General features: G+C 46.0%; 2 protein-coding genes across 10 annotated transcripts in view; both read left to right on the forward strand.

Moving 5' to 3' along the window:
* LOC119174019 (MFS-type transporter SLC18B1) overlaps positions 1 to 8644 on the forward strand; it is a 44222-nt gene extending 35578 nt beyond the window's left edge. For both annotated transcript variants that reach the window (XM_075894830.1, XM_037424797.2), the window contains exons 13-14: positions 7394 to 7487; positions 8397 to 8644. In XM_075894830.1, the coding sequence (XP_075750945.1) occupies positions 7394 to 7487; positions 8397 to 8546 (244 nt within the window). In that variant the 3' untranslated portion in view covers positions 8547 to 8644. The remainder of the gene's footprint in view (positions 1 to 7393; positions 7488 to 8396) is intronic.
* A 2423-nt stretch (positions 8645 to 11067) lies between these two features.
* Positions 11068 to 27200, forward strand: part of LOC119175028 (MFS-type transporter SLC18B1) — a 36716-nt gene continuing 20583 nt past the window's right edge. For 2 of the 8 annotated variants that reach the window (XM_075894839.1, XM_075894844.1), the window contains exons 1-2: positions 11069 to 11306; positions 24464 to 24753. In XM_075894839.1, the coding sequence (XP_075750954.1) occupies positions 24523 to 24753 (231 nt within the window). In that variant the 5' untranslated portion in view covers positions 11069 to 11306; positions 24464 to 24522. Of the gene's footprint in view, positions 11307 to 23355; positions 23906 to 24463; positions 24754 to 27200 lie in introns of those variants that run through there. The other 6 variants (XR_005110232.2, XR_012895284.1, XM_075894841.1 and 3 more) reach the window with 5 other exon arrangements.

A 27200-nucleotide genomic window follows, 5' to 3' on the forward strand; every position in this document is an offset into this window, starting at 1 on the left:
GTTTGTGAAGAAGTGATTAGTGGGCGTGGTCGTATCAGGCGGCATATATTCATAGTGGTATTTAGGCACTTTCTGCGGCTAAATTCCACTGCGATCTACGACGGCCCCTGGACATGAAAGTCTCGGCTGGGAACAGCTTCACTGTAAAAAAAAAAAAATGTAAACTATACACAAGTATCCCTATAGGAATACTGCAGTGGTCCTTCGCCACGAATACGTATACGTCACGGTAATCGCCAATCTTGAGCACCTCATAACTATGCCGTTGTTTGCCACGCAAAACACTAAAATATTTTTTTTCCTTAATGCAACATTGACACACGTTTTCCTCTTCGAACCTATTCGATGAATCTTTGGATTTTGGCGCGAACATCTTTGGTCTGTTGTCATAATGTTACCATTTTCTTTCTTGGGCCTAAAGGACGTCTCACATGACACAAAACACATCATTTTAAGGATGCGAATTCACTCGCAGCACCAAAAAAAAAAAAAAGGTGGAGAGGGGGAGTGAATTGAGGCGCGTTAGCTCTCGCCGCTGCTATCAGCGGCGAGCGACCAACATGTTGGAAGGTTCTCGCTCTGTTCGCTGGGGCGAAGCAATTTTTCGGTCAGAATCTGTCGAAGTAATGTCGGGCCAGGCGAGAAAATTGCGTTGACGTTTTTGTTTAGTGATGGCCATTGTTCCGCACTTTAAAATTGATTAAGATTTGAACGTGTTATTGCATAAAGAGACACGCGTGCTCTTGGTCACCACTCGTGGGAGCTTATATACACAACGCAGAGCTTTTACATTACATTTTTAATATTTCTGCAGTGTCTGCCACAAAGGACGGCAGCAAGAAACCTTTTTCGCCGCGCCAGTCGCAGAACAAAAAAAAAAAAGAAAAAAGCGGAGACCATTTGGAGCAAGTGTTTTCACTGCAATAACGGCATGTGAAAAAACCTCAAGAACGAATGCTCGACACGTTTATTCCGTAATTACGTTCCTAGAGGACTCGGGAGACTCAGTGTGGCGGTGCGCAATAAGCGCGTGTTGTCCCTTCACAATTGTCTCTGATTTCCGCTATCTCGCATCGGGCGCTGCATTGCACAAGTAACCTATTCCTCGAATTTTATCGCGTATAACCATCATACCGGCAGTGTGGGCAACTTCGGCGAAAGTGGTCCCATTCATTCCTACGAAACAGTTATCAGCGCAAAAAGAACTCAAGATGAAATCACCTGTTACGTAGTGCTAGCCAGGGTCACCACCGATCAGCTGAGAAGAAATTATATTCGAGGCGACGATGACAAACAACAACAAAATAATAATAATAATAATAATAATAATAATAATAATAATAATAATAATAATAATAATAATAATAATAATAATAATAACCGCGTGGTCTTACGCCCCATTAACACGATATGATCAAGAGAGACTGCAGTTGAGGGTTCCGGAAATTTCTACCACCTGAGGTTGTTGCACCTAAATCTAATACGGGCCTCAAGCCTTCTCACCTCCATCGAAAATGTGGACGCGGCAGCTGGGATTCGATGCCGCGAACCCCTGCAGACCCGTGTGCTAGAGGTACGTGGTTTAGGTGCACGTTGATGTGTGAGGTTTAGCGTCCCAAAACCACCGTATGATTATGAGAGACGCAAGTAGTAGTAGCAGTGCTAGAACCTGTGCGGAATACAAAATACTATATAGTCGCTGTTCTGAAAAAATAATTTAAAGTCGCGTGACTTGTGACTTTTAACGGGATAAAACAGAATCCACGGAGAGAGGCTGAATCACGTATGCTCAGCTCCGAAAACTACGAACTCGTCAGGTAGGATCATTCTCTCCCTGTAGGGTATACTGAAGGGGCTCTAATACCCCACAAGGTCGACAACTGGACCAGCTCGTAAGCGTACATTGAGAATATCAGCGCAAAGAAACACGAACGAAGAAGCAGACACAATGAATGCTTAAACGCTTGTTGTGTCTATTTCTTCATCTGTGTTTTTGCGCTGATAAAACCTCAATGGAATCCAATACTCTAATATGCTGTAGCAGTTTCCACACTGAAGTTCCATATGAAGTAGTTGGTTATTAAGGCGAAATCCTTTAACGTCTCATACTGGTGTCCACTGGTTCGTGCCCTGGAACGGTGCCAGATGTTGACTCTCCTCCGCATACTTTCTCAGCAATCACGTGATAGCACAGCGGCGCAAAGCTTCATATTGCCGTAGCATCTCTCTTTTACACTCACTTCAGTCGCGTTGTTGCTGAGAAAAAGGTAGAAAAAGAAAATAACAACAAAAAGAAAACAAACGAAAACGCAAGAATGAAGAAAAACAAACTAAAAAAAAAGGACATGGCACAGTCAGACGAACGGCTCTAGGCTTGCGCCGAACACACTTTGGAATAGTGGCGGGCCAGCGCAAGCTGTAGCTCAGGCTGACCCCTAATAATAACTTTTAAAAATAACCTTTAAACTTGCAAAGTGTCGTTTTTTTTGTTTTTGTGGCGTAGGAACGGCGCTGAAATCATACGAATATCATAAGGGGCATCAAGAGCGCACAAATAAACACGAAGCATGTTCGTAATCTGGAATAATTGTGGCATTTTAGTGAAGACATAGGTATAAGTGGTGAATATTTAATAGACATTCAGTTGGCTGTACTGCGCTGGTCCTGCTTTGCGTGTTTCTTTTTCGCGCTGCTTCCATTTATTCGCGACGAACACGCTATTTAATACTGCACGAACAAGAACGTGCGAGAAAAATGAGAAGAAAATTGCATTATCATTTCCAGCAAACATTTAACGTTCGTTTCTTCCGTTTGTTTTTGAAGATATGTCACACAGGTAAAGAAAATTCTTATTAACATGTTCACTATATGCTCTCAATTGAATAACCACATGACCTATTATCATGGCAGTTTTAGCGAGCATGGTCATGCAATTTTTCTTAGGAACTAGAAATTAGCCGTTGACGACGACTAATGAGTATCAATACACGAAACAGTTTCAATAATCCACCACAGACTCTCCTGACCTATTAATGGTCACTGACTTGCTGCTGTAAATTATTATAAAAACCTAAGAGTAATAATGCCTCCGATGACGAAGACACCACTTTATTGAAGAGAAAAAATGCCACGTGAAAGCTAGAATTTATTAGTGTATCCTTACGTCAGTCAATGTACGAAATCAAATTAGTGCCTCATAAAACTTATATTCTTTCGCCTTATTGATATATCTCTCTCGTTTTTAGATAAAGAAATATTGATAAGCCAGAAAACTTGCAGAAAGATATAGCTGCTTTTATCTCTCGTTTGTACAATCGTCTTACGTCAATGTTCTGCTTCAGACAGCGAGCCCTTTCAAGTGGAACGTTATCGCGAAAGCTCAAAACACTGCAGTTGCTCTGTAACCGAAAGCCTGCTCGAGTGCGTACATATAAAAATTCACGCGATGACCATGGTGATATGTCCTTCAGAAAAAAAAAAAGGTCGGCATTGCTTGCATTAGTGGCGCAAGGATGAAGACATAGATGAGGTGATCGAATGGCATGACCGAGCGAGTTCCGGTCAGGTGAAGGACAGCAGCGCCATGATAACGTCCCGGTGCATACAGAGTAGGACGCAGCTGCCGTTTGTGGAGCCGTTTGTGGAGTGCGTGAGAAGATGCACGCCCCTGCGTGCATCTTCTCACGCCAGACAACGCGTTACCAGACAACGCGAGGTGGTGTGGCGCTTTGTTGGTCGCGTACAACAACTTAGGGTCAGCTGAAACAGCTCCAAAGTTTTCAGAAAAAAAATAAGTGGTAGTTTAGCTCTGCTATGCCAGCATACACTTGAAGCGAGCCGCGTACGCACGGACGGACGGAAGGTTTAGTGAGTGAGCTCACTCGAGTGAAGTGTCAGCCCACTCATCACTCCAGAAGCTTCCAGGCCATCTACGGCACGCCAGCTTCTCACCGTGTGCCGTCACTACTCCTAGGGCATGCATGCGCAGCACTGCTCTCAATAGCCACGTGAAACTGCTCAACCTCGGTCAGTGTAGTTTACGCTACAAAAAAAAAACAGTTTGCTTGCAGTACTAGCACTCACACGTTGTCTTTTAGATGCGAAGTAGCTTTTACTAGCCTGTGTAACGCTGGTACATAGAAATGTACCACGTGCTGCAGGTATTGGCGCGGTGCCAAATAGGTCATGCGGCTGCTTCGTTTTGACGTCACGCTCCTCTCGCAGTCCACGTTGACGTCACTTTCTCCCTCTCATGTTGCGCGTTCACCGCGGTGTCCGCAGCTGCCGCCTCATCCGTTCGTTCGCAACACCTGCCACGATCACCGCTCGTTACAGCGCCGACTCGTCAATTCACGCGCAATAAAGCTGACGCGTGCCTAACGTACGCGTTGGAACATGTCTGTACAATGTCAGTTTTTATGAAAGGGAACACGGCGACGCGTGGCCTGCGCGCTCCGGCGGCTGCTGGCAGCGCGTTCAAGCGGGAGCGAGTGCAACCACAGTCTGTTTTCGCATCATCTCGTGGTGACCAAAACAACCGTTTGTTGCTGATATAGAAGGGCGAGATTGCAACCCCTCCCCCTTCAAGGCGATTCCCGTCTCTCGCGTAATCGCCTTGAAGGGGAAGGGGGTCGCAATCTTGCCGCTGCTTCTAGATCAGCAACGAATGGTTGCTTTGCTCACCGCGAGATGACGCGAAAAGAGACTGTGGTTGCTCTCCCTCCCACTTGAACGCGCTGCCAGCAGCCGCCGCAGCGCGCAGGCCACGCGCTCCCTTGTTCCCTTTCATAAAAATTGATACTGTACGTGTCATCTACAAGACATACGCCAGCCATCGTTTCAAAAAAATCTTCCAGCGCTCACCACAGCACCCGCGTTAGCGCCGTTCAACGCCGCCACCCGTGCGCAACACTGCTGATTCGCATCCCATCAAGGTTCCCTTCGAGGAGCTGGTCCAAGATTTTTTTTTTTCCGGCGCATTGCACGCTATAGCGGGAACCACCTCTCGAGTGAAATAATGGATGCAGTGGCAGTGACCTCTTTTTTAGCGGAGCTGAACAAGCTTGTGGCATACATTGCTGACATATATCTGAATTGTCTGTTCTTTTTACAGCGGAATCTGTATATATCTAGAAGAAACGAAAAACTGTCCGGCAGCGGTGTCACGAGCGGTCTCCATTGGCCGTCCTATAGGCTATCAGTTACGTCATTCTCAGTGGTGGCGTACCCTAGCACGCGTGCCATTGGCTGCATTGTGAGTGACGTCATTCATCTCACCGCAGCGTCGTGCCGAGCACGCGCGTGCATCTGTTTTACTGGGAACTTCCACATGGGTAAGCCACGGACAACTCTTGAAGAGTGTTGACGGGAGAAACGAGAGAGCTCGCATTCGCCGGGCCGATGATGCAGTCCTGGCACAAAAACAGGCCCAGGATGCCGAGTGCCGGCAGCAACTGCGTACCGATGATCCAGCGGCCCTCCAAACCGCACTCAATCACGAACAGGGAAGGCAAGCGCTGGTGTGGGCGGATCCAGCAAAGTGTGGGATTTAACAACATGGGTCCAGCAAACCACACCGCGATTTAGCTCGTGATGTCGAACGCTTGCAACAAAGCCGCGCCGGACAATGATTACGTGGTTCGTGAACAAGGGAAAAGGGCACCTAATTTATTTCTGCCATAGGCGACACGGCGCAGTGCCTATATCGAACAAGTGGCGTTGCGCCGTCAACGTTATGATTGCGTGAGCGCATCCGCCGGAGCGAACGCCCGCTTTCGGCGGGAGTTTCTCCAGCGGCACTTTAGCTTCGACTGCAATGTCTATGACCAGCTGTGATTCAAGAACAACCACTACCATTAACGCATTGCGAAACGCATTCAAGCGATCATTACACTCTTCCATTTCTTAGATCATGCGAGGCACAACGTGCGGCATGTGAAATAAACACCGTGGTACCCAAGCCGAACGTGAGAATAACCTCATTGCAAAGAACAAACATGTAACTAATAACTGTAGAAGGCCTCAGTTCAGCGTCGGGTTGAACCTACTGCTAGACACCGGAGCCGCGCGTTTCAGCTTTCGTTGTTTAACCATTTGTACGGAGTGCTTGGGCGGTGATATTTTCCTTTGCTTCTCGTGTTGGTATGTCTGTTTTCTTGTTACTTGTGTGACAGTAGGAAAGAAGTGTACATTAATAATAATAATAATAATAATAATAATAATAATAATAATAATAATAATAATAATAATAATAATAATAATAATAATAATAATAATAATAATAATAACTGCTAGGGTTTCACATTCTGAAACCACGATGTTATTATGAGAGACGCTGAAGTGGAGATCTCCACAAATGTCGACCGTATCCGCGCCTGAATCTAGGTACACGGGCCCCAAGCATTTTCGCCTTCATCGAAAATGCGGCCGCCGCAACCAGGATTCAATCCCGTGACCTGTAACCACAAAACCAGCATGGCGGGGCAAGCAGTGTACATATTAGGGCTGTACTTTATTAAACATAATAATGAGAACTAACAGACAATTGAGTCAAGGAAAGTACAGGGAATGCTATTAGTAGTAATTACACTGTTGATGTGAAGAAAAAAAAGTGGACGAAAAGACAACTTTTCGCTGGCAGAGACCGAACCTGCCATTTTCGAATAAGAGAGAGAGAGAGAGAGAGAGATAAAGATGCAAGGAAAGGCAGGGAGGTTAACCAGACGCACATCCGGTTTGCTACCCTGCACTGGGGAAGGGATAAAGGGGAGAAAAGAGGTTGCAGAGAGGTGAGAAGGTACACACAATCACGAGCACACTCGGGGAGCACACACAGTCTACAGGCGGTCGCTCAGGTTTGTTGACTTGAGGTAAAGTAGCAGTGCTTTAGTTGCTTTCTGCGCAACTGAGGCAGATGCCCAAGGTCCTAGTATCTTCTGCACACAAAATGGTCCGGGGTCAAGTCGATTCAAAACCATCCGTAGCTGGCATCGCTGTGTGTCGTAGCAAGCGCAGCTGCACAGGACGTGTTCGATGTTCGAAATAACGCATCCGATGTTCTATACCAACTGAGCTACCATGGCAGCCATCCCCCGTTCACTTCTTAGGAAAATCCTGGGAGCGTTAGTCAGCGCCGCGAGTAGCCATTACGGCGAGTGTAAAACACTCTTCTGTCTGTCAGCGTTGCGTAGTAGGTCATATTGTGAGCTGGCAGTTGACCAGTAATCCTTCACACACAATCTTAGCTCATACAGCCTGCCTCAACGAGAACCTTGCTATGATGCACAACGCTCGTGTGGCACAGCTCTTGTAACATAGTTGCGAGAACAAAATATGATTTTGCCCTTTCCATCGTCCTTGTAGTCTTAGGTCTAACCGCGAATTTTCCTTGCAGAACTATTCCCCTGGCACCGCTTTCGGGCTTTCTTGTGTCCATATTTGGCTACAGGGCCGCCTCCATGTGGTTGTTCGGACTCCTCTCTGTATGGGTAAGACACTGCGAGAGACGCACTTATGAAGACATTTGTGTGTGTGTGTGTGTGTGTGTGTGTGTGTGTGTGTGTGTGTGTGTGTGTGTGTGTGTGTGTGTGTGTGTGTGTGTGTGTGTGTGTGTGTGTGTGTGTGTGTAGCAGCGCTGCATATTCACAGGCGTTGTTTATCAAGGCGCATCTTTTGCGGGTGTTAGCTGGACTGTTGCCTGATCTATTTTTTTTTCTCTGGAAATCTTATACATTTTGTATTCGAAACACACATTATTTCAAGTTCACAAAATAATTTTATTTATTTTTTCGCAGTAAGAGGTCAGACATTATAACATAATGAAGTTGTTTAGACTGTGTGAAAAATCTGAAGCGGAGCCTGTGTACTTTCACTCTCTGTATGCGAAGCTTATTACTCTACTGAAACTCTGTTACAGTATTACTCTGGAATGTTATGATTGCAATCTGATATGCAAATTCAAGTTGTGAACGTCGTATGGTGTAAATTTGTGGGTCTTCAGGCACTCAGAGAAGCTGCCAGTATCAGATTTCACGCCTGAAGAGCATCCCGATTTTTTTCGTGAAACGTTGATTGATTCATTGATTGATTGACAACAGTAAATTACATTAGCGCATTGTAGTCCTCGTCACGTTTGATAGTGAGGGAAAGGGTGACGTCTCTCGCTACGCAGCGCGCGCCGCTCCCTTCGCTATCACTGGCGCCGACTGCGCCTATGGTATCTCCCCTCGTAAGATGAAGCAATTTCTCTGGTGAGAACAAGATTTTGTAAGGCGTTTTGGCGACCGGCATTTGAGCCAACTACAAAGTATTGAAAGAGTAAAAAATGTAAATTAGACTCTAGAATATACTGTTTCGGCAGGCTATTTGATGAAATACTGTCTTGCACTTTACTTCAGGCTTTCCTAACTGGATCCATTTGGCTTGTGCGAGGATGGCAGAAAGACGGGAAGCTCATCCCGCCAACGGATGTGGACAGGCAGCCATATTACCAAGTGCACGGACGTTGTACCTACCCAATCATCGACTCATCTCAACCACTAATTTAAAAACGTGGTAGAACCCTATGCAAATTTAAAGACACGAAGACCGTGTCCTGTGTTATGTAAAAGCATGCTGCGAATAAATAGAAATGCCTGTTGAGAAATTGTAGACTGTTAAGGCTTAATGTTAAGGTCGATGAAGCAAATCTCTCCAATCGATTATTAATCAAAGTAATTGAACACATTTTTAAATCTCCAATTAGCATGTGTAGCATTTTTATTTGTTATTAGAATTATTAAGCAAAATCACTTTATTAGGCAAAGCCTTATTAAGAAGCCGTGAAATGTGGCAAATGCCAAACTACACGATAATATAAGGCAAGCAACAAAGGAATATATTCTGTTACGTAATTTCACATAAAAAATAGTGATATATGTATTTCAGCTCTAGAAAATATAACATAGCATACATCGAAGACTGTTAGAAAATAGCTGACGGGCACGTTAGCGCAGCGTTTGCCTGTCCGTGAGTTACGATAAAACAAAGCCATTTGACTACATAAATAAAGACGATACAAAATGCTGTTGTGGTGCTTTCTGTCGGCGTGCATGTGCGTGTGCTACTTTTACCATGAAGCTTTTCACCATGAATGAACACAGACAAGAAATTAAACAAAATCGCCATGGTCGTGCAATAAATTTATTATAAGGTGTGCTTGTTGTTGTTGTTGTTGTTGTTGTTGTTGTTGTTGTTGTTGTTGTTGTTGTTGTTGTTGTTGTTGTTGTTGTTGTCGTCGTCGTCGTTGTTGTCATCGTTGTTGTTTACAGCAATGATAATGCCGTTCGAGAAAAACGAATTGTTGCATTAATAATGCCAACATTGACGGAGTTTGGAGTTTCAGCCGCCTCTGTATGCCTACTGTCAGGTGCTAACCTTCCACTACATACCATGAAACCACAGCGTGGTCGAAGATACTGAAAAGGAGTTTGGAAACAAAATGTACCGAAGTAATCACCGCATGCAAGTCACTCTTCACTAACGAAAGCCTTTATTATGGCCAAACCCTCATATTTCCCCCGCGAACGTAGCAATGGTCGAAAACGTCAGCTGTGACACAAAATCGTTCATAAAATATCATGTGACCCCTCAGGTTAATGAAGGCAGCGCGATGCGTACCATTATATAGATAATCGTATACATAATCAGTCATTAGTAATATGGGGAATTACTTGCAATTGTGCTCTTGTTTATTAGATAATTAGTACAAATAATAAAGCCTAATTAAACATCAGCTTTGGGATGCTCCTTAAAGCCGCACTTTGTGTACTACGCCTTTAGTGCAAAACAAAGGAGCTAAGGCTTTCCCATTCGTGTCATCTTATCGAACGCATAAGACAGATCTTGATTTACTTTTGTTTTAATTACTTAGCGCTTGTATTCTCTCGCAAGACTGCCCCACAATCGACGAAAACGCAAACTTTCAGAAACCCATCTGATGTTACTTATTTGGTTTATTTACACAACTAGGAAATAATAAAAGTGAGAATTCTTATTTTTCAACGTATCGTGACAAAAGTGGACTGATTTTTGGGGGGTACCTCAAATGACGTAAAATTTACAAGATTTTTAAAATAATGTGTGCGTCATATATTGTGACATGTTTCAAGTTCAAGTGTCCTATATATATAGTTAATAATTAAAGAAAAAGTCAATTCACGAGAGTTCGTTCATTATTGCTATGGAACTGTAGGTGCGGTAAGGTATTTCCGGCTCGACGTAATGTCCGAATCACATCACTTCTATTTAAAAGGTCTGTATTATCCAAGGAAAAACACCTAGACTGATTGATTTGTGGGGTTTAACGCCCAAAACCACCATTTGATTATGAGAGACGCCGTAGTGGAGGGCTCCAGAAATTTTGACCACCTGGGGTTATTTAACGTGCACCCAAATCTGAGTACACGGGCCTACAACATTTCCGCCTCCATCGGAAATGCAGCCGCCGCAGCCGGGAATCGAACCCGCGACCTGCGGGTCAGCAGCCGAGTACCTTAGCCACTAGACCACCGCGGCGGGGCAAGGAGAAAAAAAAAACACCTACTCTACATGCGTACCTTCAGTGCTTCTTTTATTCGAGAGTACGTAAATTAGCTTCACCTACCACTACGGCTTGCTTTTTAACTCTCCCTTTCTCTTGCAACCCACTATTCCCCAACCCCCAGTGTAGGGTAGCATACCGGATACTAGCATCTGGTTAACCTCTCTGCCTTCCTTTTTTCTCGTCTCTCTCTCTCTCTCTCTCTCTCTACCACTACGGCTTGTTGCAAACCTTTCTCGCCACGAACGAACTCGCTTTCAACTCGGAAGACGCCATGCATAATACCGGAAGCTCGTGGCGACGCATGTGACACTGCCGCAACATCTTGGCTGCCGCCACGCGAAGCGTAAAAAAAAAAAAGATGTTTAATACGCAACACGCAGCGAGCCTTCAGCGATAGCAACAGCGAGCAGCTGACGTATTATTCCTTCCTCCACGAGCTGACGTGACGAGCGGACGGGAAAGGGAGACAGCGACGGAGGCCCTTTAGCCGGAGACAGTGATACAAAGCCACACACGCGCGGTTTTGATAACGGCGAAGTGCGCCGAGGAGCTGTTGGCTTTTACAGCAGCTACGCCATTGCTACGCGGCTTCGCTCAAGCCAGTCGGTACGGATTGGCATGTGTAGCGTGCAGGCGGACATAAGCGCGTGTGCGCTCTGTGCGGACTCGAAAGCGGCGCCCGACATCTGCGACGCCCTCGCGCACCAGGACGGAAAGGCAGAATGTACGTACAACGTGCTTGTATCGTACCTAAACGAATGACATGCGGAGGGTCTAATGATGCTGGCAAATGTGCGCGGTGGCTCGCGTCTAGACTGCAGCACTGGCTGCGACCTTGGCAGGTTTGTTGACACAGAAGGCAGCGGCGAGGCCCTTCGCGTCGCGACGGTTGGAGGAAATGTGTCGCTTGCGCAACGTCGGCTGGGCGTTCCCGCGTCACGTGTAGCAACAATTGCGCGCGTGAGCGGGCTTGGATGGCTCAGAACATGGCTGCCAACAGCTGTTTTTATTTATATTGGTGCGTAGTCAGCCTGAAACTTCCTTGTTCCGAGTTGAACGAAGCGATCACGAGATGCACTGCAGCTGCAGCTGGCGGCCACATTCGAATGAATCGCAGTTTTGCTCGAATGAATGGCACGTAGACGCTAGAAGGTATATGGGAACTGGTAGCGTAACTTTGAAAGAAGCCCATGGATTTTGTAGTCGGCGGCTCGTTACCCTCGTCGCCATGTACGTGAGGAGAGGACTACAGTAAACAAAAAATAAAAAATAAAATATGACGTCACAACCAGAAGCGGTCGCGACGTCGCGTATTTGTCCTACATGGCGCGAAATCGATTTTTTTTTTAATTGCTGACCTTTTATGTGCCATTATTAAGAGGCGATTTTATTGCACCTTGCGCGTCGCGAATTGCATACGGGAGAGATTTAAAAGAAAAAAACACAGCATATCCACAAAGTGAATGATGAAGAGTGGGGCGAAGCATGCGTCAGTCTGTCCCCACTTCCGTCCGTCCGTTCGTTCTTGCTTCCGTCCGTGCTTCCATTCGTTCGTGCGTCCATCCGTGCATCAATCCGTTCGTTCATCCATGCGTCTGTCCGTCTGTACATCTTTCTGTCTTACCATCCGTGCGTCTGTCCATCCGTCCGTCCATCTAGCAAACATTCTTAAGTACCGTCATCTCGCATCTTTTCATCATATATTCATTATATATAAAAGTACCGCCATGCAGCGGGCATTCGAAGGACTAAACGAGAGGTAACACGGCCGGACTAGAGGAGCGGCACGCGCGCACTTTCTTACGGCTTGTGCTTCGTGTCTGGTTCCCACCTTTCACCGCCGCTAGTTCATGGCACTGCGGACCGACCCGGTCGCTAAACCTTGCCAAAACCAAGGAGGTTACGCCCAGCGAGTTTAACGTGGCAACCCTTTCTCGTCAGGCAGTGCTCACAGTGCGTCCTTCTGATACTAGTTTTGTTTGGTAAGCACCAAAATCAAGGCAAATTTTATTGGAGATTAAGTCACCAATACTCGTCTCTGTAATTTATTTTATCAGAAACGACTATTATTTTACTTATGATTAATGTGCGCGGGTTTCCTCCTCAATTCGAATAAGTTTAGCCCGTGCTGCTCCTCTAGTCCGGACGTGGTGAACGCACTACTACCACTACTATACATACGTCGCGCACGTACGACCTATGACTTAAAGAGCTCGCTCCTAAATGAAACAAAGATTGTAAAGCAAATTTGTTTTACTAGCAAAATTACGTACTTGCAATATGCACAAGAAACTTTTCAGGGGCAATTGTGAGACAACTGTTCCCGAGCACGATAGCGTAATATTTCAAAAAACTCACGTAGCCCAATCGTCGAAAACAACGGCAGCGGGACACCAGTTTTGAAAATACAGCTTTGGCTGCCGTAGAGTACAGCGTAGCGTATCGTTGCTTAGCGTGTCGCGTTCACCGTCACCAAAGGCGAGGGCACGCCGGCCGTACGCCAGCGAAAGCAGTCGGCAGTCGCAGGAGCGGCTATCTACACATTCTGTGACCTAGTTGAGCTCCGAAACGTCCCACCAGTAAACAGCACATACAAAAATAAGTGGACTACTAAAGGTACGCACGATACCACCTCGGAAAAGTGAGCGATGCTTCGTTGACCGAGCCAACACAGCTGGCAATGCGCCGAACCAAAAAAAAAAAAAAAAAACACGCCGAACACAAGCTCTGATAGCAGATAGCCTGGATACGCCCCCGCCCCATTTATGGCACTCGACGAAAATTTGAGGCAATCAACCAGTTAGCCAGGTCTGAGATACACCGTATAGTAAGCTTACAGTTAACTTTGATATATCTAAAATTACGGATATTTGAAGAAGGAATCATAATGAGTTTTTAGCTTTTGTTGTTTGTCCCCTTCTCACCTAGTCGCGCTTCAATCGCCGGCGGGAGTTGACACTTGTGACAATAGGTTTCCGACCCTTTTCGTTCCAAGTTTTGCGATCCATGTAATTTGACTACGGACACTATTCTCCGTGACAGCGTGTTCTACACAAATATTGCAAACCCGCCTAGGTTCACTCTATTCGAAACAAAACATTCATAGGCGGTCATTTTATCACGCAGGTTTATGTTTAGTTACTTTTTCAATGTCTAAACAATTCCTAAAATTTTTAGCGCAAAAAAAAAGTTATTTGTTCCAACGCATCGTTGAAATCGATGCCATGCGATGCATTCAGCGAGTAGCCGCCTGTGACCCAGTGTATGACTTTTAATCGAGCTTTCCGATGCGGGTGAACGTGCTCCTTTAAGTTTGATAATTCTTTGATAACGTGGATTTGCCACTATATGCTGAGTGACGCAAAATGTCATCACGTCATTACGTCACCATTACACGTCACAAATCGCCTAAATTTATGACGTAACATGACGTACTTAAGAGGAGTAGAAGTTCGGGCCGGTTGGTGAGTGCGTACTTGGTGGTGAAGTGAAGCGCAATGAACGGGACAACAAACCGAGAGACAGACAGGACGAAGCGCGTCCTGTCTGTCCCACCGTTTGCTGTCCCGTTTATTGCGCTCCATTCTACCAAGTCACATGATGACGCATCACATGATGTCGTCGCTTGGATAAAGGTGCGCCGATCACGGAGTCAGTGCAAAGGACTTTAAGTTTGCCGAAGGGAATGAGATCGTACCAATACATCGACTGAGAAGAAGGAAAAAAGATTACTTTCGCCTTCGAGTCATCATAGACGGTTGCATAAAAGAACCGGTGAGCCATGTATACGCGCTGTTCGGTCTCGAGAGCAGCATTTCAAGTCATCAGCAACTGCACACTACTAGAGCCACGTCTTGATTGCTGTAGTACAACTCTCAATGGAGTGCAACGGCCTTAAGGCCCGACCACACGCATTCGTTGCAGCACAGCAGATGAGTGGTTATGCGTCAGATCGAACAAAGCATGGATGTTCAACCACTTAGATTTCTTTCAAAATTTTATATATTGTTGTCTGATGAGTGGAAAGAAGAGATCCGCTATTAAGTTTGTTGTAAAACATTTTTTGGAAGCACAGTAAATAAATAATTACGAAGAGGTAGTGTGCCGCGCTTACCTGCTCGACTGTTTTTTGTTGTTGTTGTTGTTGTTGTTGTTGTTGTTGATGATGATGATGATGATGATTTGACGATGAATTACACAAGATATATTAGAGCTACGTACCTCAAATTGCTGTAGCTGAATATAGACGTACTTGCGCTTACGTTCAGTTATACTTCGAATCTCTGCGTAGTGCAGATTTTTCTACAAAAATTCTCAAATTTCACCTGAAAGAGATATTTTGCCTAAATTACAGGCCTTTACTTCAAAAACGGCCTATGACAAGGCGGTAGAAATTCCTAATTACTTTCTCAGCGTGCTTATTTATAAACTGCCATAGCTTATAATATTGGCACTTTTCAATCAAAAAATATATTCGCGTTAATTTTAAGAAATTAGCATGCGAAAGAAACTTCTGACGACGATTAAAAATATTTTTGATATTTTTATACTTCTCTCAGTTATTCTCCTGAACATCAGCTCTCACAATCAATAAGGACATGTTGCATTATATGGTTTCACTTGCAGTTACGGTCCATCAAAAAATGCCCTTGCGGAAGGATAGGCAGCGGTAGATCAAACTTCCTGCCCGCTAAGTATGGAATGCAGGCTTGTGCTTCAGTTTCTTAAAAGGAAATTATGCAGCACTTATATAGCTGTCGACTGCACTGAGGATGCCAATTTCGAAATCATTTGGTCACGGGAGTGCGGGACTGCTGAGCAAGCAAGCAGGCACAGTCCATGTTCTGGTGTGAAGAGGGCCGTCGACTAAGATATATCTATATAAGCCTTTGTGCAAGAGTGAAGACTGAGGCCAAAATGCGGGTCTGAAGATTGCATGAAATTGGCGATCGCATACGGCTTTTTAATTTGGCGTGATATCGTGTTGAGTAAGTATGTCTTGCCGCTGCAAATTAGCAGTGATAAACACGGCAGTGAATGATTAGAAAATAGTGTTGTACCCGTGGGGTTCATTCAGGCACAGCGGCATCAAGCGGTGATGTATAAGTCGGCACCTCTTCGAAAGTTTCCTGTCTTTGAAATGAACTTCTCGTGCTTCGCATGGAAGTCTGCGCAATCATTTTGCTAAGAGCTATACTTTGCCGCCATGAAACGCACAACATCATAACAAAGAGCGAGACTTTGCCGCCATGAAACGCACAACATCATAACAAAGCGCGAGCACTATCCGAGTCAAACGAAGGAAGTGGGAGCAGCGGACTGTGCGCACGCGTCCGGTACAAGTCGTCTGCCGCCGCCCCCTGAGATGGGCAAGCGCACCCGGTTGTCTATATTTTGGAATTTGTTTCCTTTTTATTTGGCTCCTGGAGAACCACCTTTATGGTTTTCACTGAGATCAATCGATTTGTGCAGCGCAGATTATCTAGCTAAAGCGGCTATAGCCCGCGTGCGCGAAGCGAGAGCTGGCAGCTAACTGACAAGAGTTTGCAGGTGCTTCCCACCGAGGTAACGCAGTCAAACTTCAACTTTCACTAAGTGTTCCTTGTGCGGGCGCCGAATGCGGTCGGGGACAGCGAATCTGTGACCTTAGTCAATTGTCCCTGTTCATGCGCCAAAGATGAGGCGCTGACCAAGCCCGTGTGTTGGGATCCTGCCGTGCCCAAGTTATATCAGTCACCTTGGAACGCCTTTTGTTTAAATATACGACTCTTTTGTTCGCATTTACTTTGGAGACACAAAAAGTGCAAACAATGTCTGCTACATCTGCAATGTTAACAGCACGTGGCTGCTATGCGAGCGAAAGACGGATAAAATAGATATGCTCCGATTCCCATGCGTGGAAGTTATCCCCGGCTATATCTCAACCCAACCGTCTGAGGACACGAAAAGAAGCTCTCTTTGCCTCGGAACTCGCCGGACTCGTTTGCTTGCTCGTTAATCCCGCACTCAAGGTTGCTCCCGTTACCAAACAATTTCGAAATTGGCGTCCTCAGTGCAATCGACAGCTATTTCAATGCTGCTTGCCTTTTAAGAAACTGAAGTGTAGGCCTGCATTCCATACTTAGCGGGCAGGAATTTTGAAAGAAATTTAAGAGGTCGCCTAGCCATGCTTTGTTCGATATTACGTGGAATCACCCAGATTCACTTGGCAAAACTGCGGTGTCTGTTTTTTATTGGGCAGTGAAGCTGTTTAGGCTTGAATTCCGTCCATGCCGGGCAACCACTCAAACCTATCATCATCATGAAATTAGGGACAGGGTAAAGCATAGCAAAACCATACATGCGATAGTATTGCAAGAGAGTGGAAAAGCAAAGTGAGGGTGAGGAGAGATGAACTGAGAGAAGGGTGAAGCGTATAGTACACCGGGGAGTCGTAAGGAAAGTGCGGGTGAGAAGTGATGCGAGAATAACTAAGGTGGAAAGGAGGAGTTCAATAGAGTAAAACGTAGAGTGTGGTGATGCGCGAGGATGGAAAGGAGTAAAAATTATAGCATGGCCATGTATAGCGTATAGTGCAGCGGGGGTTGGGATACGGAATTGAGGGTGAGCAGGAAGAATACAGCAGTACGAATGATGTAACACAGTGGAAATGAAAGTTAAAATGCATCACCAACAAGCCCACATTGCAACTCTCTGGACGAAATAGCTTGCCCCCGGTAGGAACCGAACCCACAAGTTTGGCATCGTCGCGTTAATCATTTATGCCTTATCTGCAATCGACGAGGCCTTATTATCCAGACTCACGTGGTTGTTCGTTACACAAACTGACCGTCTTAATAATACTCACAGAGATTAATCGGAGCGTACACATTCAGAGCTGAAAATGTGTCCCATGCATGTCCGTTTCCACCCGCCACCAAATGCTGAGAACGAAATTTGAGCCCCTTCGTGCTGAAACTCAGTCACTGAGACAATGAATGCAAAGAAACATTGGAGGTCGCGTAGCAAAACGTGAAATGAAAGCAGGTTTTCAGCTTGTCATGCAGAAGCAACGCATATCTGTCGGGTGAGGAAAGCTCCACAAAGGGATGTAAACTCTTTTGCCAAGGCCGACACGGTTGACTTCGAAACGACGAAATGCCACGACGTCCTAACAGAAATTTGTTGAAGGCACTACTGCTGTGTCACGGTATAGATTCGACTCTCCCATCGTCTTATCAGATATATTCTTATCTGTAACAAGGACACTGAAAACAAGAGCAGTGGAACCCTGGCCCACTGAGGCAAGCAATCTGCATTTATGGTCGTCGGCAGATAAATACAACGCACCTCCGACTCCACGGACAAAGCCTTGTACATAATCCTGCAGTGTTTCACCCTAGGAATATAATGATACAGATGGAATCACACTTGTCTATACAGTGCTCAGCCGGCCTCTTTAGATGCCGTGTTCTGCAAAAAAAAAAAATGCAAAAACCATCGCCGCAATGATATCTGACATACTGAATCTCTCCATTTTTCATCTCCCCATCCCCCTCCCATGCGCAGGGCTGCAAACCAGCTGCCTATAGGCTGGTTAACCTCCCTGCCGTTCTTTTCCTCCTATCCCCGCCCCCTGCATGCTATAGGCTCTCGTGCAATGATTCAATCATGAACGGAAGCTTGTATAGCGAACGTGAGGAAGCAACTGCTGACCACAACAGCCTATACACATCTATACGCGCTGCATCGATATAAACAAGTGTGATTTTTGCATGGGGGAGCGCGGATTCTGTTAGGAAGAAAGGACGCACGACAGAAAACACGCTCTTCGGTCGTGTTTTCTTTCTACCTAACCAAATACGCGGCCCCATATTCAAGATGTCGCTCCAACTACCCAACAACAATAACTTGTCACATTGAAGTGTGATTCCGTCTGTACGAACCTTAGAGCGATGAACTGTGGACGACGATGATCTGCGCTGTTTGTGGAGGCAAGCTGATTGCAAGAAAGGCCGTTGACGAAAAGGAAATTGTTGAAATTAACAAAATTTATTGATGAACTAATAATCAGTACACGCCTTTCATAAATACGCTACCTGACAGCGGTTTTTCGTCGCTTTCGATGTTGAAAAGAATTCTGGGACAAAAGCCACCATGTTTAGCGCAGGTGGTACGTCTTCGTGCATGCGCCTGTCTTGTGTGTCCGTCCGTGGTGCCAGCCGGCTGAATCTTGGTGTCTCCAAAACTCCTCCACTGAATACACTCGTGCCTTGCTTTGCAAAGACAGTGTAACTGACTTTAATAGACCGGCGATAGATAGACCATACATATAGGTATACTTTTATAATAGCATACGCAAAGTCGTGCGTAAGCATTTTTTCGCCACTGCGCTTGCGTCGTACGTTATCCTCTTGCAGGCCCTCGTCAAGTGACGGAAAAATAGCATGCGACCGCAACGAACACCATTCTAATTAATGATCGACCCGTACTACGAATGGACGAACAATTCGCCTAATTCGAAGTGCGACCTGTATTATATCTCTTTTGCCCTGCTCGCGGTTAGTGATCTCTCACACTACGAGCCTCGGTTAGCAAAGCCAAAATATATTCTCGCTCGCCCACTGGGCACACAACAAACATATGGCGCTCCTCACAAAGTCTTAAGGCCTGACCCCACGTACCCGTTTCAGTGCGTCAGTGCGTGACTTTTTGACGCGGCGTCGCGTGAAAAAACGACGTGCTGACGCGCTGCAACGGGTACGTGGGGTTAGGCCTTTACGGCGAGCATGCCACGGACGTTATGAAGATCGAAGTCAGCGTACATACAAGTTCATCTAGACTGCACAAACTCTATCCTACGCTGTGTAAGGACGTCTCTCCGTGACGGCAAGCAAACGCTCTTCCACGTCTCATGGGGGTGTGAACAAAAATCAGCAGGTTTAGATAAATTTCTAAACCAAATGGCCTCGACTTCAAAAATGAGAGGCTCATCTCGCCAGCTTGAACCTGTACACGCAATTCGCACTCGTATATTAGGTCCATCGGTCGGCGCGAAAGCCATTGGAACCCTGGAACCAGGACACCAGCCAGTTAGCTCCTGAGTTGATAATGATCCCTTCTCTTAAATGAGGTTTTTTTTTTACTTCTATATCTCCCTTGGCAGGGGGTGTTTGGTTGTATCGTCTGGGCACATGGCCTACATTCAGCGTACCCGCAGGCATATCACACCATCCCTTGGCGGCGCGCGAGAACTGTACAGCTCACGATGCTCGAATCAGTCAATGGCCGTTGTTGTGATCGGCCTTCTCATGTCTTGGCGCCGCTCGGACGCGTGGAATAGTTTCGGCTGAATCTACCCTGTTCAGGCTTTGCAACGCTCCCACGGGTGTCCAGAAGCGGCGACAACAAGCAAACCGTACTGCGAATTCTTCAGAGCCTGCGGCTCCCCTCGGCAAAGCCTCTTTGGAAATGTCCGACCGCCTGATGGCTTAGGAAAGGCTATTTGCTGGAAGAGCTGCTTAGAAAATGTGGTCACCTCTGCGCTGCTTCGTTCATCAGGGTACACCGGACAATGAGCCGAGCGTCACGGATCTGTCTTCTGGAACGTTTCCCACGTTCCTTGGCGCCTTCATGTCTTCGCGGCCTGCCAGGGAGCTAGCCGCTATTGATGACTCAACCCTGCACCTGGCTAAACAGTTTGTCTGCGCGGCGTCTTTGCACTGTGCTACTTGTGCCATGTTGTCGCATTGTGTAATGTGTGTACTTCTTCCTCGCCGTGCGGCGAACTGGCGGACGTGCCTTTTCCTTCTTTCCTGGGTTGGTAAAGAGCATGTGTGTGACCTTCCCATTTTGGGGACTGAGTTGAAAACTACTTCTTCATTGGGGTGTCTTGGGTACAATTGTTTTCCTCTGCAGGTTATCTTGGGAAGACACAGGCTTTAAGACGCGAGCGCCGAGACGCTCTAAGGAGGCTTCCATTATCCATGTAGTATCACGCTACCTTTAACATGTATCATACTGTAAACAAACGTTCCTGTTACCAGCTCCGGCTTCTCTGCTCGTCTTCGCCTTGAGACTTGATGGCTCCGGTCCTGGAAAAATTCCCTCACTTGTAATACTGTGAATTTCGGGTTTAAGATGTGGTCATATGGATTTATGGCATCATTTATAAAGAAATGAGGGAACGATTTCTAGGTGACCGAGAATTATTTGAGCATTCCAGGCCGCATGCTGCGTTATATTGTTCGGCTTGTGTGTACTTGGGAAACTCAACTGCCAATCGGCAGCGTTTTCTCACCGCACCTTAAGTGTTGCAAGGACCCTGTAACGTTTCATTGTTTTGGTTCCCTGGTATTTTATTTGTAGCCGTAGGCAGTGCAGTGGCGTAAATGCTATGCCTCATCGCATGTAATGTCCGGGTGGCCTGAGCAAGGGCTGGAAACTTTGCACGGGCTTTATTGAACACTGTCTTTTCTGCCCATCGATCATTTGTAGTCAGACGCGACGCTTCATGCGCAGTCTCGCGCTTGGCTCGCACAAGCATTCGCAACCGCGAAAGAAAGCGCGCGGGGTTGTACATTTCGCCGACCGAATTTGTTGGATTGCTTCAACTGCGTTACATCTGGTGTGCGAAACAGAGAGTAACGAGGTCCGCCGATGAACCACAACCACTTGAATGTCAGCCGCACCCTTCTGCTGGGTAGAATAGATATTTATTATTGTGGCTTGGCGTCATAATTCCTTCCAAATGATCACCATGTCCTGCCAACTACATGAACAGACTACGAGCTTCACTCCGCACACTTCGCGCCCTAGAACATCTCTGCCAGCAACATATTCCTTGATATTCCTACAGAGCTGGCGGCGTCATATACTATTACGTCGCTCGCACCGACCATACGGAAGCCACTGAAACCCGCTCACAATACTCCATACCACCTCATCGGTCGCGCAAACTAGCATTTTACATACAGATCCGCAGCATACCTACGTGCCCTTGCATTTCCCCGAATATATTAACATTGGCATTGTCCCTGCAGGTGAGACACGTGTGTTCGTTTGCACCAGTAATTTTCAAATGTCTGTGATCTTCATTCTCGTCGCGCCTCGTTGGTGACGCAGAGGGACACAGGATCTTCTAACAATATTTACAAACACGTTTCTTGCACAGTTTAGAAGTTGTTTGTTGCGCTAACGAAACATCGCGCACCGCAGTTGCAGACAGTATTACCAGCTGCAGCGATCCAAGTATGGCGGCTGGTAGTATTTCGTGGATGAAGGGCGCTCGGGCAGCCCTTTTACAAAGAGGGTCCATTAGTTCTCACCACACTCGCTGGCGAAAACTGCGAACGAGGTGTTGCACGGAAGCCGAGCCACAGCGCAAGTTTGTAACGGTAAAGTATCAACACACCAACAGTCTCATTCACAAGCGCAGACATGAAAAAAGAAATAAAAGCTCGAAGAAGATGAAAGTTAACTTAGTGAAAACAGCTTTGTCCTAAAACAGAAAAAAAAACAGACACGACGACGTTTGAAGAGACACGTAGCCCAGATACATTCTATTTGCCAACGATGAATGCTGCCATATACCGACCCACCGTTCTTACTATGTACACCTGCTTGCCATGCGGAAGAACTCTGTTCGATTTTTGCACAGACCTAGTGGCGTATCACAGCGGGCCCGTGCACCTACCCTGATGTTTTCCTTGTTGTTGCTGTTGCCATGGCATATAGAGCATAATATAGCATTACGCAGCATCTGCGTGCCCAGCCTCCACTCCAAATAAAAGGTGCCCCCCTCCCCCTTTCGAAAAATATTTCTGCCTATATAGGCCTTTGCACGGACCCACAATTTTTATCACTTGCACAATCGTGATTTGTCTCTCGTGAACAGCGCTAATTTTTCACTCACAACGATAACAGCGGCGGAATATCTGGGAAGCGGGCTGTGTAACGCTATCGCTGTAAAAAATGGGTGGCAGATTAGCAGAATCGCACGAGGCGTCACACCGTGTGAATTGCGTAGCGGGGGGGGGGGGGGGGGTTGGCTAAAAGCTTCCGATTCGTCACAAAAAGCTTAGCAAAGGCTTAGTTCTCACCCGCATTATCATCCATCAAAATAACAAAACAAAAAGTGTGCAGCTTCGCAGGTCGGCACATCGTCTCAGAAACGCGGTGTGGGGCTTCGCAACTTCATTGAATTCAGACGACTTATTGTGCAGTGAGTACCTCACGATTGTGCCTGCACGTGGCCCAAGACATAGTTAACAGCGGCTCTTTAAAGGCCGTACGATCTGCCAACTTACGCTGCGACTGAGCTGCATGTTCCGCTTATACGCCTGGTGTTTTATTGTCTACGAAATGCGTCGTTGGAGGCAGCTGCGCCGTATTTTCGCCGTTCTATTGTGTAGTTCTTACGCACAAGCGAGAGTTGCTTCAACAGCTGCCACTCGGCATAATGTCGATGCAGTTTATGTACCTCGCTTAGAAAATCAACATAAGAACATCCCTGGTGGTATGAAGCGACTGCGGTTGAACTTACTTTGCCTGTATGCAGTATTCTATCCAGCAATTCTGAGCACGTGTTGAGATTCCTGGAGTTTATTCGCTGGAGCAGAATATTTCTCGAACAATTCCTGATGTCCGTGGCGAATTTTCTTGCACCTACAACCTATTATTAGAACATCATTGAGAAGACACGCGTTTTAAGCTGAGTTGACAACTGCATGCCCAATAATTGTTGTAGCCTATATATTTAAGAAGTAGGGCGAACGAAGACTAGTGGTATCACCCCACACATTTCTATGAATGGGGAAACTTTGTTTCGTCTCGGTTCAGTGGAACTGCTGCCGTCTTTGTCTCGCGTTACAGACGGCGTCAAACATTGTTGCGTTCCCAAAGTTTGGGCACATTTCCCGCAGCCGTGCTCTGCCGCAGTTCTGCTCTGGTCAGCCTCTTCGATTTATTTAACATCGAAGACCGACGAGCTACCACAGACGATCCAGCGCTTCGAACGTAAAGCATTTGTTTCCTTCCGAATCCGAGCGCCCGCTTGCACTCGCTATCTGTAAATGACCGCACTCCGACAAACACGTCATCCAGCCCGCGCGTTAGGCTCTCATCGTCAGCTATCTGTTGTTGTCGCAACTGCATGTTATCTGTTAGCTATAATCCCCAAACCTGCCTGACCAGGCCAATTGTGCTCTTTCTACGCCGGCGAATCGCGTTAAACTCCTCGTATTTCGCTAAACAGGCCGCAGTCGCACCGAGGTCCGAGCAGTGAAATTCGACAGAGGGAGGACCAAATCTTATACGCCTGGCTTCCGACGGCACACGTTCGTGGTACAGCTTCTGTACTATTATACGTCGTAAAACTAAACGCGAACGGTGGAGCGCGTGGATCAAGCATCAGCGAAGGTTTACAATGAGAGCAGCCCATGCAGTCTTCGCTTGACCTGAGGCGCGCGCATCCGGTTTTGCAGCAGTGCGCGAATGATGGCCGGTGTTGGCATTCCCAACGCTTTATCCGTTTAACTTTTAGTTTCCTGTAATTATTTAGTTCTAGTTCATTTGTATGTATACAGGGATCGAGCAGTGCTGCGAATCCGGATGTGTGCACCTGTCAGTGGTGACGACTGGACTGCGCTCACTGCACATTTGCTAATGCTTGATCCACGCACTCCGTAGTTTGCGTTTTATTTGACGCCGATAGTATGCACACTGGTAGATTCGGCCATCTTTTCTTCCCTCCTTTCGATCTTCAGTTTCTGCTTCTTTTCTGTCCACCCGAAACAAAATCTTCGCGTTGAGCTCATTTCGTTTGCAGCTGTTAGATCTCCATTTCCTTCTTTGACCTTTGCATATGTTCGTTCCCGCGTCACATGTATTGTACCCCCGCAGAACACCTGTTGTCGCCGCATCAGGCGCATCGAGGTGCCGCTGGACACCCGCTTGCGGCCATGTCCGTCGAGCAAGGAGTCCGCGGCGGGTCAATCAACAGCGACCTCCGGTGGGACTACGAGAGCGGAGACGCCGATGAACCGCTCATTCGAGGCAGCGAAAGCGGCGACGCTATGCGTCTTTCGCCGTGGGCGCACATCAGGAAGCACGCCTGGATCGTGCCGGTGATTTACACGCACCTCTGGGCGGCCGCCGTCATCTCGCTCGTGGCGCCTTTCTTTCCGCCACTCGTAAGTGTACTTCTTTCATTTTATATTCACACTTCACCTACATCGCCATAAGGCCCTGTATAGGGGGAGGCGGAAATTCGGTCATAACATGACACAGTTAGCAACAGATACAATAGGTACAACAATGCATACGCACCGTGGTGGTCTATTGGTGCTCGGCTGCTGACCCGCAGGTCACGGGATCGAATCCCGGCCGCGATGGAGGTGAAAGTGCTCGAGGCCCGTATGCTTATATTTAGGTGCACGTTAAAAAACACCAAGTGGTAGAAATTTTCAGAGTTAACCACTGCGGCGTCTCGCATAATCATATCTTGGTTTTGATATGTTAAACCCAAATAATTATATAAACAACAGTACACTCGAATTAGATTGAATTACACAAATTATATACACAACGATACCTATTAAACTTCCCAATGTGTCTAGGTAAACCGTTCTTATTGACATTAGTATTGTAGGTACTGTTACACAGAAAATTTTCACTGTCAGTTTCACTGACGATATCATCAGACGTTTCATTCTTGTATTGTTTTTACAAAAAAAAAGGAACTGTCAGAAGCGTGTGTTTTGTAGGAGTATTCTAATATTTTTTGTCAATTATCTCGTCGAATTCAGACATAGGTTGGTCTTAAGAGATAATCAAAGTTGTATGACCATCGCGAGAAAATTTCCATTCTGGCCTACTGCTACCAATTAAAGGAAAATGACATATCAGTCTCGGGGGATTTCTCGGTCGCCACTAGAGAAGTTCGAAGGTGTCTCTGTCTAAGATAGCACGGATGATATCAGGCGAGGTTGGACAAAAGTAAAAAAAAAGTCTATGATAAAATAAAAATCGGTGGTGAACTGTACGATTGGGATCAAACTAAAAGTACACAAGTACCGAGTAATCGACGCCGCGAAAACAGGCGGACAACGGGCCGTCAGCTTTGAGCAGGCGCGAGAACCACGGATTGTAATAAAGACCTCAAAAATAATGTCTGATGTTTTAGCGTAAATTCTCGAAGTATGATGAAGAAAACAGCTGACCTAGACAGCAAAGTTACCGCTCACAGCCGCCATGTAACATTTATTACTTAAACGTGGCTGCATGGTGACATAGGTGACTAGGAAGCACTACCGCTTGGATACCGCACCTATAACGCAAGGACCATGACTCCCGCGGTGGCGGCGTTGCTGTTTTGTGCATGAACTCGTTGCACGTTACAAGACTGCCATATTATTAGCAGCACTGAATGCGTATTGGTGAAAGTTCACTTCGTGGAATTCGATTTGGTGATTGACGGATTTCACCACCCCGCAAACAGTGACGGTGAATTTTTCGAGGCACTTAACGAGTTCGTGTGCAGGGATTGCGCTCCTAACTTTATAGTAACCGGGGATTTCAGCATTACACTAATTAATTTGGATGGTGATTTTCATGATGCACTCTTTGCTTCCACTGAGCCACTCACAGATATTGTTTCATTACATGGCCTATCGCAACTAGTAAAAGCGCCTGCAAGAATACGATGTGATAGTCAATCAATTTTGGATCTTTTTATTATTAGTGACAGTGTTTTTGATCGTGCCCCCAAAATGGACATACTGAAAGGTATCTCATACCGTAAGCTGCTGCGCCTAAAACTGGCAAAAAAAAGTGTGTATTGTTCACGTGCAAGTGATATTGATATAGTGGATGTTCTAGATTGTTCTTTTTATTTGTTTTCCTCGTTTTACGAATCAGATCATCTGAACTGTTGAGCGTATGTGGTGTTCTTTTTTTTTTTTTGAAAGCCTGGTCTTGACTTGTGTGGAAAAGGTTATCCCACATAAACGACACTGACAGCGTACACATAATTCATGGATGACGAAAAAGATTGCACTTCACAAACGCAATTTAAATAAAGCCGAAAGGCATACAGACGGTATCGATGCTTAAATGGTTCAGATAAGATGTCGAAGTTACGTGAACAACTAAAGACGGCATGAAAAAGGCCAAAGATTTTTACGAACAGGTTCATCTTAAAATTTCTTTAAAACATCGCGACAAACATATTGGCGGCACATTTCTTTAAAGAAAGACATGTCTACTCTATCAGTTGGTGTCGTCCCGGCAAGAGATAATGCAGTAATTGCCGAAGCTGTTAATGCTTATTTTGGTTCTGTGTTTCTCGTTGACGATGGCCGTGCACCATTATTTAGCAAATTTGATCACAGTGAACCTATTTAATTATAATGTGTTCATATCTGAAGAAGGCATACTAACAATACTGCTAAAATTAGATGATAAGGAATCACCAGGCATAGACGGTATACCAAATGCACTTTTAAAGCGCTACGTGGAATGGTGTTTGAAATATGTCTTTTTTTTTTTATTGAAATGCAAGATCAACGAAGGAGTTGTTGTCATCGTTACTTGGCGACGGCTACGCCTTTTCATTTTATTGTTAGAAATAATAAAATTA

The sequence above is a fragment of the Rhipicephalus microplus genome, chromosome 5 (genome assembly GCF_043290135.1).
Source record: "Rhipicephalus microplus isolate Deutch F79 chromosome 5, USDA_Rmic, whole genome shotgun sequence".
Lineage (NCBI taxonomy): Eukaryota > Metazoa > Arthropoda > Arachnida > Ixodida > Ixodidae > Rhipicephalus > Rhipicephalus microplus.